Below are 14,086 nucleotides of genomic sequence, written 5' to 3'. Positions count from 1 at the left end.
AGTTAAACTCGTGTACTAACAATTTGCAAAACTATAAATTGCGACGAAAAAAAAATTATTACTATAAAATAAAAATAAAAATTAGGAAAACAAGTCAATAGAAGTAGTGTAATTAGCTAATATTATGGACAAAGTCGCACAAAGGTGGAAGATGATTTTTGACTGCTCCAAAGGTTATATTGCTATATGTGCTTTCCAACTCACGAATTAGTTAAAGTTTAGGTCCTTAATATTTTATTAAAATTAATTAATAAAGCTAATAATAGTGGAATGTGTATTTCACACTTACGCTACTTCCAAAACTTGTAAGTGGACACGAATAAAAGGGTCAGTTAAACGTGTTTTAAAGAGACTTTATGTGTATTAATAGTAGCGTACGTGGGGAGGTTTTCGTAATCAATATTAATATTTAAAAAGAGTGAAAATTTGAACAAATCACTATAACGACAAGTGGTCTCTTTTTTATATTTATAATGTACATATATATATATATATATATATATAAAAAATGGAGCGGTGTCCCATGAAAATGCTTGGGACATGGTATATTTGTCGATTCCAAAGTATTCATTTATGTGACTTGAAAAGAAGTGAGACGTTATCAATAGAAAGTTGCAAACATAAAATCAATTTACTAGGATTAAAAGTAATTTTTAATTCGGATTTTTTCTATTTATTTACATGACTCAAAAGAAGTCAGACATAAATAAAACAAGTTTATGTGATTATTCAAGAACAAATAAAACAAAAGATACGATAGAGCGACATATAATTTCAAATAGAGATTTAACTAGAAACTTAAATGACTTTACTAGATCACATAATTTTCAATCAGTATGTTTTTTTATTACTCTCTTTATTTAAAGAATGAGGTCTTAGTAAAACTTATTTATTTTTCTACCACCAACCACAGGTTAAAATGGGACGAATAAGATCCTTTTAGCTTTAATCATAGTTCTCTAATTCGAATTTTAGGGCCGAAGAAAGTATTACTAACATGGAGCACTTTCAATCTGCCTTGTTATGTGTTACTTAAATCGAGGATCTTTCAGAAACTTGATCTTTTGATCTCCACGAGATAGAGGCAAGGTCTACGTTCACTCTACCTTTCCCAAACCCAACTGCAATGTCGGAGCCACAATGTCGAAGACGGGTTCGGCCGAACCCACAAGTTTTTGTTCAAATCTTATATTTGCCTTAAAATTTTTATGAGATATGTATAAATTAGTAATTTAGAACCCAATAACTTAAAAGGATTTGAATTCGAAACCCACATACCTCAAATTCTAGCTCCGCCTCTACCCACATGTGAAAATACATTAGGTAGTTATTGTTGCAATATTAATAAAGAGAACTTCTCCCATTAACGGGCCCCAAAATGGATACCGGACATCGGGTGAGAATCCAATTTTTATTTTGTTTCTCAATTATTTAAGTAGTCATCCAAAATTTTCCCCAAACCCACGAGCATGAATGAAATAAAACTAAAACTAAAAGGTTCTATTTACAAATGCCTCTACTTAATCTTACCGCCATTTTACAAGAGAGAAAAACAAAAACTTAGCGCCATTTTCATCTCAATTTTCCAAAAAAAAAAAAAAAAAAAAAGAAGCAAAAAGGCGAGTTAGGGTTTCAATCTCAATATCTCTCTTCCACTGTGTGCATACAGTTGAGAGTTTTTTTTTTTTTTTTGTGCGAAGAAAATCTACTTTTTTTAATCAAATCTCAAATTAAAGCAGTATTTTTTTAGATATAATTTATGTTTTTGTTAATTGCTTTACTAATTTTCTTGATTGGTTGAATCAATGAATTCAATATTTCAGATTTCTGCTAGTTTTGTGTAGTAAGAATCTTTTTTTTTTTTTTGGGTCAAATCTCAAATTAAAGCAATAATTTTTTGCTGTAATTTATGTTTTTGTTAATTGTTGTACTAATTTTCTTCAATGAACTCAAATATGTTTGAAATGTTCTTAATTTTTTTGGGTTTTCGATTTCAGTGAGTTTCGAGTTGAGTTGGAGCTAAAATTGTTGTAAAGTTGTCTTTTTTACCATTGAAGATGGCAAGTTACTATGACATTGATGATATATTAGCTGAAGATGAGGTAATTTTTAGTTCTTGAATTTTATTTGTGCATTTTTTTTTGAGAAAATATTTACACGCGATAGCCCATATTTTGAGTTTGTTACCTGGTTTAGGCCATATTTGTGTATAAACACCTCTTATACACTTTATACAAGGTTGATACATTATGTATAATGCTTTTCCCCCAGGTATAATGTTGTATAATATTGTATAACTGGAAATAAGGCGACAGTGGCACAATATTTTATGTTGGGCTGTATGTTTTTAAGAATTTCCCTTTTTTTGTTGAAAAATATTTTCATAAGCTATTGGTGTAAATATGTTTACGGGTTTGATATTCGTTTTGGAATTCAGATGGTTCCAGCTGTGTTCTTGCAAACAGCTAATGAAGTTGGGATATTTGACTGTGCTGATGATACTAACAAGGTAAAATTCTGAGGGAACTCTATGTTGAATTAGTTTTGTTTACATGACCGGAATCTGATGGTTATTTCCTCTTTCGAATCCAGGTGGAAGCTGGTACACATGTAGAAATGCCCTTTTGGCTTGCTCAGGAGCTATATGTGAGACAGGCGGTGTCGATCAAAGTTCCTCCATATTTTGATACCAAGTAAAGTTTTTAGTTTTTCTCATCACAGTTCCATGCTTCCCTTTATTTGAAACACAAGTGGAATTAGTTAAGTATGCAAAAAGTGGCAGCAATTGGGAACACCTGGTTTTACTTGTGCCGACATCAATTTATTGTACTCCCTCTGTTTCAATTTGTTTGTCATGCTTTCCTTTTTAGTATGTTTCAAATAGAATGCCTCCTTCCTAATTTGACAACTCTTTAATTTCGACATTTCACAATGTTTAAGACCACAAGATTTAAGGGCATTGTGGTGAATTTTACATATCTTTAGTTAACGACCACAAGATTTAAAAGTCTTCTTTACCTTCTTAAACATCGTGCCCAATCAAACTAAGACAAACAAATTGAAATGGAGGGAGTATTATATTTTAAAAGTTAGTTAAAGGATTTTAGATAGCTTGATGAACTCTTTGGCCTGATGACAATCTGCTATATCCAGTCTCTTTTGTGCTCTGTCTAAAGCATGACGTATCTCATATGACAATTCACATCTCTAGTATAACTTTTTTCAATGGGACGGGGATGCAAAATTGTGGTTTTTGTGTCTTAATCTCAATATTAAAGTTCTTGATATACAAGTGGTACTTGTTTTGTAGATCTGAGAGTAGAAAACTGTTTGTTTCTTGTGTGCTAATTTACCAGAGCCAAAACGCGAAATGAGATAGGAGCTGATGCAGCACATGTTGATTTAAGAAGTTTATGCCCCTACTTTTATAATTTCGGATGCAAGATAGCACGCCTGTGAGTTCTTCATGACTATGTTTCTTTCTTCCTGTAACTTTTGTCATTCTTTTTATCACCTTAATGGCCCTTTCCTCTTTTGCTAGAATTCTTAATGCCCCAGGTAAGGGAACTGTTGTAGAATGATTGATCTTATTTCGCAATAGTGGCCAAGTAATGCGGAACAAAACCTTGCTACTTCAACTTTTAGTTGGTTTTTTAAATTGCAAGTATCACTACATTTATCTGATACATTGATGATTAGAAAATCATCACTTGTACTTGCAGTTGCCATTTCTAGTGTACCATTGTGTTCTAACTGGTCTGAATCATCAGTGGTTCAAAAAGCTCTTTTAGTGTGCTATCGTGATGTTAGAATCTTTAAATTATTAGAGAGGTAAATATATTTGATGGGTGAGTAAGTTTTTGAAGCTCAACTGTTTTACAGAAACTAGTGTAGACTGTAAAGATGGTGCTACCCGTGTTTTGAAGCTTTGTTTTACAGCAATGCAACCATCACTAAAGAAAACGCAAGACCCAACTGCTTCAATTTCTTTGGCCCTGTCTATATTATTGCGATCATCTTCTAATTTAGTGGCTAAAATTCTCTGTTTGTTAAAATAGGGTAATTTTATTGAGGCAAGTACCACGGAGGTACTGCCAATATGCAACTACAAAGTACAAATGCTCTTAACTCAACATTAACCTCATAGAGTCTAGGTAGTATGAACTCAACACGTTGGTTCACATCTTCTATCCTAGTTCCCTAACTCCACAAGTACAAGCTTTGTATACAACTATTATGTAGCAAAAGATAAATGTTGCTTTGTCCTTCGAAGCATCTCTTATTTCTCTGAAGTTAAATAGTCCACATGATACAAAGCGGAACTGTCCTCCAAATCCTCTTGAGCCTGCTGCCAGTCTTCTGCCTTTTCCAGCATTGAAGTATACTCTTCACATCGGCTGGCATGACCCAATGAACTCCCAAAACAGCAACCATGTTCGGATAATATTGTATCTAGTTTGTAATTATCTGTATTTAGTTTGTATTTGTCTCTTAGCTACAATATGTACTATATAAGTCTATGTAATGTATGGAAGAATATATTGGCTTAGAAAACTCAACTTGGTATCAAGAGCCATGACGAATTCCACTTCGTCCTCTACGACTTCCTCCTCACCCTCCGCTCCAATCACTCCCTCTCAAACTTCCCTTGGACTTCCAAATCCTCCCCCAACTGTCTCCAACATCAAGGGTTTCATACCTATTGAACTTACGTATTTGAATTACCTGACTTGGAAGGAAGTCTTTCTCACGGTCTTGAAAAGTCACAATCTTCTTCCTTTGATCGATGGTTCATTACCCTGTCCAACTCCCACACATGAAGAATATTGTTCATGGATTCAGTGTGATGCTATCACACTAAGTTGGATAAACGCCACTCTTTCGCCAACCGTTCTTGATTCTCTCCTAAACTTTGCCTGTGAAACTTCTAAAGAAGCGTGGGATACTTCAGCCTCTCTTTATCTTGATCAAGTATCCTCTTCAGTCATTCATCTGAAATCAAAATTTCAGAATTTCAAGAAAGGCTCACTTTCCATGGAGGAATAGTTTCAACAGTTGCACTCAATTGCCTGTTCTTTGAGAGCTATTGGAAAACCTGTCACAAAGGACGATCTTGTCACTCAGGCACTGCAAGGGTTACCTATTTCCTATCGTACTTATGTTTCTGGACTAAATGCCACTGGGTCACTCCCTTCCTTCATCGTCTTAAGGCCACTCTTGTTAACAGAAGAAGCCCATATAAATGCCGCAACACCTGATGACACCACCACTCAAACAGCCTTGGTGGCCTCTTCTAATGTTAATTCTTCTTCTAATGTGTCCTCTTCTCCTTCTCAATCTTGAGGGTCAAACAATGGCCGAGGCCTGGACGTAATAACAAAGGCTATAATGGTAGAGGTCGTGGTCAATCTTTTCATAACTCTTCTCGAGATTTTTCCCCTCAATGGAACGGTGTGCAAAATCCTGGTCGAATTCCTGGTGATGGTGTTCTTGGTCGTTCTCCTTTTGTTCCATCAAAACAGTGCCAGATATGTTTTCACTATAACCATACCGCCTTAGAATGTCGAAACAGGTTTAATCATTCTTTTGTTCCAAATACTTTGCCTAAGTTTTTCGCAGCTATGAGCATGGAGGAGGTTCAGCCACCTATGTGGTATCCTGATTATGGGGCTTGCGCACACATGACTTATGATCCTGCTCTCTTGTCTTCTTCTACTTCTTATAATGGCTCATCTCAGCTCATGGTTAGTAATGGTAATCTTCTACCTATTGTCTCCATTGGTCAATCTGTGCTATCTACCTTGTCCTGATCCCTTCGATTGAATAATGTTTTATTCGTTCCTTCTCTTAAGAAAAATCTCTTGTCTATCCAGCGTTTATTCGCTGATAATGATTGTTTCATTCAGTTTACTGATTCTGGTTTCTTTGTTAAGGACAAGAGGACCAATCAAGTGTTGCTCCACTGTACGAATGATGGCTCCCTTTATCCGCTCTCGACATCCTCTCCTCATCATGCGTTTTTGAGTATTGTTTCCTCTTCTCTATGGCGTCAGCGTTTGGGGCATCCTGGTCAGCGCTCTTTAGCAGCCATAGCACGTCGTGGTTTATTTAGCTGTAGTTCTAGTTTTGATAATAATTCATGTAATGTTTGCCATTTTTGCAAACAAACAAGATTGCAATTTGATTCTTCTTCAAGTAGTGCAACATCTCCTTTTGTTTTGGTTCATTCTGATGTGTGGCAAGCCCCTTCGAATTCCAATTCTGATTTTCGTTACTATATTTTATTTCTTGATGATTTCACTAAATATTCTTGGATTTATCTTATGCGAGAAAAATCGGAAGTGTTTGATAAATTCAAAGAATTTCACGCAATGGTCCGTAATATATTTCAGCCTACTATATGATATTTTCAATCTGATGGTGGTAAAGAATATGATAATACCAATTTTAATTCCTTCTTCAAAGAAAATGGTATTGTTCATAGGCTCTCTTGTCCGTATACTTCTGCTCAAAATGGCCACGCAGAATGCCAACATAGGCACGTCAACAATACAATTCGCTGCCTTCTTTTTCAAGCGTCTATGCCTTTCTCCTTTTGGGCTAATGCTTCCCTCTTTGCTGTAACTTTGATAAATGTTACACCATTACCCGTTTTAAATTTTTGTTCACCTCATGAAATATTATTTGATCGAAGTCCAAATTATGGCATGGTCAAGACTTTCTGATGTCTTTGTTATCCTTTTTACTGCAACTAATTTTGCTAATAAGTTTCAGCCGAGATCAAAACCTTGCATATTTTTTGGAACTTCTACGAGACACAAAGGTTTTAAATGTTTTGATCCCTCCACAAACAGAGTTCTAATTTCACGTCATGTGAAATTTGTGGAGTCCTTTCCATATCCTTCTATGTTTCCACGTGCTTCTCATCAAAATCCAATGGAATTTGATTTTATATCACCAACTACTACTTCTCGTTTTTCAAATTCGTTGATCTCAGCACAAGCACATGTCTCATGCACTTCTTTATCACCAACAAAGATAGTTTCCCGAATCTGTTCGTACCAATTCAAGTTCCTCTCCAGTTCTACAACTTCCAGTAGAGTTCTCCACTCCTACAACCTCTAAGTCTAACTCTACCTCTTCTTTCTCTTGCAAATCTAATTCGTTTGCAAGTTCTCGCAACAACATGTCGTTATCACAAAATATAAATCTTGATATTCCTATATCATCAACTACTTCTCCATTATCTACCGAGTCTTCCTATCCCCTTAATTCCCCGGTCTCTACATCTCAGTCCAATAATAATCCCTCGGTTCCTTCACGCGCTCAAAGCATGGTCACACGTTCCATGATGGGGTCTCTCAAGGCTAAAGTAATCCCGTCACTCACTGTCTCTTTGTCAACGTTAACTGAACCTTCCTCTTTCACTCAAGTTATCAAAGATTTCTTGCTGGCTCCATGCCATGAATGAAGAACTTGATGCACTTATTCAAAATAAAACTTGGAGTCTTGTTCCTCCTCCTCCAAATGTTAACATCACTGGGAATAAATGGGTATACCGCATCAAGTATTGTGCGGATGGATCTGTTGAGTGATTCAAAGCTCGCCTCGTTGCTCAAGGATATTCTCAACAACCAGGTTTGGACTATACCGATACTTTTGCCCCAGTTGTTAATTTAAGTACAGTCCGTATGGTACTTTCCTTGGCCTTGCAACATAATTGGTTCATGCACCACTTAGATGTTTCCAATGCGTTTCTCCACGGTGAATTAACTGAAGATGTTTTTATGCGGTAACCAAGGTTTGAGGATCCAGATTATCCTACCTATGTCTGTAAACTGAATCGTGCTTCATATGGTTTGAAACAGTCTCCGAGAGCTTGGTTTCATCGTCTGGTGACGTTCTTGCTGGACCTGGGGTTTGTTAATTCATCATCTGATCATAGTATGTTTATTTGTAAGTCTGGCAGCAGTGTTCTGGTTCTCTTAATTTATGTTGATGATATAGTTATATTTGGTTCTTCACGGGTGTTAATTGACCATTTCATTGAATCTATGAAATCTGAGTTTTCGATGAAAGATTTGGGACCTCTCCGTTATTTCTTAGGTGTTGAACTGTTACCAACTCAGATGGACTTCTCTTGCTTCAACGCAAATACATTTCAGACCCTCTTATCCAATTTGATCTTACACAGGTGAAACCTGTTCTTACACCTATTCATAGTAAGTTTGATTGGCATTCTCTTACTTCACCCTTGTTGGATAATCCCGCTATATATCGACAAATGGTTGGTTGCCTGCAATACTTGTCTTTTACTAGACCAGATATCCAGTTTGCGGTTAATATGTGTTCACAGTTTCTTCATCAGCCTCGTTAACATCATCTCCAAGCTGTAAAACGGATCTTTCGTTATCTCAAAGGTAGCTCAGATTTCGGTTTACAGCTTTTCAAGCAAACATCTTCAACACTCACAATATTTTCCGATTCTAAGTGGGCTGGGTGCGCTGCAACTAGGCGTTCAACTACTGGATTTTGCATATTTCTTTGTAAAAATTTGATCTCTTGGTCTACTAAGAAGCAACCAACAGTAGCTCGTTCTAGTACAGAAGCCGAGTACCGAGCACTCGCTGTTGCCGCTGCTGAAGCTACTTGGTTACAGTTCTTGTTACGTGATGTCGGTGTTGTTCCGTCCTCCTGGTGGTAGCTAAATGTGATAACATTGGAGCAATTCACTTGGCTCATAATCCAGTATTTCATTCTAGATCAAAGCATGTTGATTTGGATTGTCATTTTGTCAGTAGAAAGTTAGTCGTGGTGATCTTAACGTTTCTCATGCTCATACATCTCAACAGTTAGCTGACATTTTACTACAGCTCTCCCCATATCACGGTTCAAGCTTCTTCTCTCCAATCTTCATGTTCGAAACTCCCATTCAGATTGAGGGAGGGTGTTAGGATAATCTTGTATCTAGTTTGTCATTATCTGTATTTAGTTTGTATTTATCTCTTAGCTACAAATGCAATATGTACTATATAAGTCTATGTAATGTATGGAAGAATATACTGGCTTAGAAAACTCAACTAACCAAATCCGCCAGCTACTTTCAGAATGCAGTAGATGATTTGTAGATTCTACTGATCTTTCACATGGAAAACATCTATAGCATATCCAGAAAACCCCTTTTCTTGCAAAATAGCAGGGGTCAAAAAAATATTCTTTGCAGCAACCCAACCAAAGCAAGCGACCTTAGTAGGTGCTTAAATTTCCACACATTTTACCAGGGCCAATCATAATCCGCCTCCAAGTTTTCTTCTGCTATAAGTTAAAATAGTTCCTGACTGAAAAAACGCACCATTGTTGCTAGCTGTTCAGACCTGAGCATCCGTCTGATGCTTCCAGATTCACTGGCTCCAATAAATTGAGAAGATTGGACCAGAGCACTGCCAGTGAAGAGAGCTCTTGATATGGATGTAGTTCATAGTACTTTATGTGAAACATGAATTTTTAACGTGAACCTCATGCAGTTCATGGTACTTTATGTTAATTACTCTATTTGACAATTAATGCTAAATGGGGCTTCCATTGCTGAGATTAGGAGGTTGGTAGTATAGGCCATAGCGGGCTGGGCTTTGTTTCTAAACAGATTGAAGCTTTTATTGTTACTTCTACTTCACCTATAAGCTGTTCCTATCCGAGTTGCTATATTAAATGTGCACGTGGATGAGGAAGAGAGGGGAAGGGGAAGAGAGCATGCATATATTAGATCTTCATAGAACACGAGGATGAGTCTGGTGTGTAGCTTGACTTCTTAGAAGCATATTTTGAGTTCTTATTCGCAGTTTGCATATTTCCTGTCTACTTAATTAAGTCTATTTGACCCGCAATGGTTTTTTGTCTACTGGAGTACAATACCTTGTCCGTAAGCTTTAATCTTGGCATGGCAGATTCTGAATTCTAATCTCATCATTGTATTTCGTGTCTACTTTTATTAAGTTTACTTGGATAAGTGCTGATTTATACTTAGATTGATTTCTATACCTTGTCTCATTCTGCATTTAAAATGACTTAGCACATAAAGTTTAGCATCTTCTATTTGTTATCCTACATTTTTTCTTCAGAGAAAAGTGAAAAATAAAAGGCAACTTAAATGCATGCATGTAATGTGTGACCCCTTTATTTCTTTTTCAATTGTTGTTGGAGAGGGTCTTTCTTTTTTTTTTCTTTCTTTCTTTCTCAATGTAATGGGATAGTCCTTGTTATTAAGCTGATCATCATGCATTATAGATTCATACAACAATCTTGGTGTCTTTTACCATTTCAATTTTAACTGCTTTGAGACCTAGTAAGTGGCAACTAATAAAGGAGGATTGGTGATCATATTTGAAGTTTCTAAATTCGACCTGTTGAAACTCATTACCCTCCAAATCTAATGAAGCAGCACTTTGTGCAAGTAGACACTTCTTTTTTTTATTAATTTAAAAGATAGTCTGATATGGAGAATCAGTGCATTAGAGCTTATGCAACTCTACTTGTGCTCATTCAATTTAATGGCCTAGTTGGATATCTATTGAACTAGTGATCGAAATTTGAGCTAGTGTTGGGACCAGAAGCTACCAGGAAGAGAGAGCTTTTGACTTGAAGATGTAGTTCATAGTACTTTATGTGGAGCGTGAAGTCTGTGACTCGTGCAGTTCATGGTACGTTTATGTTTTGTCTCCCCCCCCCCCCCCCCCAACACACACACAAAAAAAAATGCGAGCGCATAGAAAAACAAAGGAGGAAAGATCCAATCTTGCTACGCATGCATGCATTAGCTGATAGCGCTCTCTTTAGTCCTTAAAGGATATGATGATTCCATCTGACAGGGTGCTTGCACAGTCCTGCCAATCTGCATACACGATGAGCTGTCAAAATCAGCTATGAAAGTTGCCATTTTCCCGCGAATTCAAGATCTTTAGGGTAGACCAGTGATACCAAGTCGTTTCCTCTTATATTTGAATGAAGTATTCCTGTTAAAAGTGGAAAGACATTTTTGAGGTATCCAAGAGATAGGAGTGTGCTTTCATGGTTGATTTGAGCCTGTAGACATCGTCTTACTATCTAGGAGTATAGTACTATTGCATGATCTTTAGCTTGCAAAAACCGGAAAGGCACAAATCTAATTCAGTCGAGTCGAAGTGGGACTAAGTCCTCTTATTTGGTTTCACTTGTGCAAAATCAGGACCTAATTATACGGAAGGGAAACCCACTGCCATTCTCACCTAGCCCCCCATTACATGAATGAGCTGTCTTTTGGTTGCAGAAATCAGAAAAATATTCAAGGATCCCCTGGCACAATTGATATGTAGTAGTAGCAAGACCGTAGCTACTTCTAATTTGATAGACAGCCTGGAATCGAAATTCTTAACTATTCCCAGTTTTCTTCCCTCCGTTAAATTGTATAGTTGCTACCTTAAATGATGTGGTTGGTAGTCGCCTTTTCTCTTCAAATTCTGGTGCCTAGTTTAAGTGTATCTTGTAATACATTTGCTAATTGCAGTTTCCTAAATGTTATTTCTCCTGATTTTCTTGTCCTTCCGTTGCAGATTAGTCAATCAATCAACCTAGATGCTAAAGTAGCTTTTCTTCAGGTCAAACATTAGCTCATGTTCGATATCTTTCTTATTGGAACAGGATTGGTGAAAAAACCATTGGACCTCTACTTCTGGTTGCATTTCGAACAAGATACAGAGAAGTCCTCATAAAGGCTCATACTGCAGCATCAATTGTGGCTCCCAAGCACTTGACTCTTCTAACAAAAGAAGAGACTAAATGTGAGAAAGTTTTGCCAATCTATTGAATATCTACTATAATCATCCCCCACCCTATCCCTACCCTCCAAAACTATGTTACTCGAACTCTTCAAAATGGCACTACGTGCGTGTCAGAGCCTTCAACAGTAGTGCATTCTTGGAGGATCCAAAACGAGTCTAGAAACATTTTTGGAGAGTTTTGAGTAACATAGCACCAAAAAGAATATGAAAAACAAAAAGAAACCCTCTTCTGACCAGGGGCGTCAGGACAGTTTTCTTGAGAACTTGGAAACGCTTCTTTGGAGAAGTTTAAGAAAAAAATGAATTTTTTTCGATTTGATGTTTTCAGAAGTCATATTCCCAAAAATGTTTTTTCCAGTAAACAGTCCCAGGTTGCTTTTAAAGGCCAAAGTCTTAGAAAAATTCTTTTAAAATTAAAATTAAAATGCATAACCAAACAAGCACAACTTTTGCTATAAAAATGATTTCTGGTCCAACTACTTATAAGATTTAGGATGTGTTTGGTAAGGAGGAACACATTTTATGGAAACTATTTTCCAATTTTTCCATGTTTGGTTGATCAAAAAGGTTTCAAAATATTTTTTGTAAGAAAAAAAAAATTCCTTAAAACCCAAGAAATTGACTCCCCTTGTAGGAGTAGAGGAAACAAGTTTCATAAGCGGCATCATGTGGTTATTGTCTCCTCCTCACCATAACACCCCCCATCCCTCGTATTTGCCTAGATTATAATAAATGTTCTTGAGATAATATTTTCTACTTACTTACCAACACCATAAAATGAGTAAGAAAACCACTTATTTTTCAGCAAATAACTTTCCGCTACTTATAAGATTTAATAATATTAATTTTCTGGTCAATGGTTCAGTATATGAAGCTGGTCAGTCATCAACAGCAGCATTTAAGAAGTGGAGAATGGGAGGTCCTAGACTGCAGAAAGCTTCTGTACTAGGGAGAAAGAGGAAACCTGTTGAATGAGCTTTGTACCCGAAACATATATGATCTCTCCGTATTATGAGAAAATGTTGTATCCATTTGGCTATATTCTATGAGACTTAATCTCTTTTCGAGTGTATTATAAAATGTGGATCTGAAGACTAGTTTATGAGGCTAAGATATGCATTTTTATTGATATAAACTTTATTTTCTATGCATACCTTTTTCTTCTCAAACGCATTCAAGAAAACGGGGCATTTTTTTACATTTGGTAACACAGAAGAAAAGTTACGTGGCAGTGTCTCCGGTCGACTATTACAAAAGGAAATGTATATACAAACTAGACGGCCTATGCCCGTGCTGCGCACGGGCCTAACATTTTAGATTGTCTTTGAATAGTATATATATATATGTATATTATGTTCAAAACACGATTAATATAACATTATAGTTTGTCTTTCCGTTTAAAAACTTTATTATATTAATGTTTCTTTACGAATACAAAATTGGCAAATTTATTAATATTTTTTAAAAGAGAAGACTTGTTTAAAAAACTATTTTCTCTCTTTGAGATAAAACAATAAATATTTAAGCGTCGGTTGATACTTTCAATTTTAATTCGATTAATTTAAAGGTGTAAAATACTTATTATTTTTATCAAATTTTAATTTGGATAATTCTAATTCAAATTATTAAATTAATTTTACATGTTTAAAACGAAACAAAGTAGAAATTGATTTTCTATTTAAACGAAGAAATACTATTTTTTTAACTTTTGGTAAATATTTTCGGTTTAGCTCATTTTACTTGTCATGTTGTCTTTTGCATGGTTTTTTAAGAAAACGTCGATTAGAATTATAATTTGACTAATTTACCTTATTCATTATTTGATCTTCATTTAATATATTTTTTTTACGACATTAATCTCTTTTCACATTTATTAGAGTAAGAATAAAAATAAAAAAGTAATTAAATTCTATCTTATTTTAAAATATAAATATTTTAAGTATATTTATTTTAGTAAACATAACAAATAAATGACATGGCGGAATAGTAAATACAACGGTTCAATATCTAGATTAGATCTTAAAAAATTTAATATAAAAAAAGAAAAGAAAATTGTATGGTTTGACTACTTAACCTTTTGAAGAAAAGCAATTTCATTTGCTCCCGCTAATGGATTGATACGCGCGTGGCAATGATCCATCATTATTGACTTAATGAGATACTTTGAAAATTACATGAATATTGTTTGATTTGTTAATATGGGTGCATTTTTTTTTTTTTTGGACATTATTTTTTGCACATATATATATACATATACTATGTTCAAAACACTA

General features: G+C 35.5%; 1 protein-coding gene across 1 annotated transcript; it reads left to right on the top strand.

Annotated features, from left to right (window-relative positions):
- The first annotated feature begins 1,417 nt into the window (after positions 1-1,417).
- LOC132067607 (DNA replication complex GINS protein PSF3-like) lies at positions 1,418-12,833 on the top strand. The gene is made up of 7 exons (XM_059460882.1): positions 1,418-1,668; positions 1,998-2,102; positions 2,438-2,509; positions 2,593-2,693; positions 3,357-3,455; positions 11,674-11,813; positions 12,679-12,833. Exons 2-7 carry the CDS (start codon positions 2,058-2,060, stop codon positions 12,786-12,788), a joined length of 567 nt encoding a protein of 188 aa, XP_059316865.1. The 5' UTR covers positions 1,418-1,668; positions 1,998-2,057; the 3' UTR covers positions 12,789-12,833.
- The last annotated feature ends 1,253 nt before the right edge of the window (positions 12,834-14,086 follow it).

The sequence above is a fragment of the Lycium ferocissimum genome, chromosome 8 (assembly GCF_029784015.1).
Source record: "Lycium ferocissimum isolate CSIRO_LF1 chromosome 8, AGI_CSIRO_Lferr_CH_V1, whole genome shotgun sequence".
Lineage (NCBI taxonomy): Eukaryota > Viridiplantae > Streptophyta > Magnoliopsida > Solanales > Solanaceae > Lycium > Lycium ferocissimum.
The sequence above is the reverse complement of the archived record's forward strand: the minus strand, read 5'-3'. Positions and strand labels throughout refer to the sequence as shown.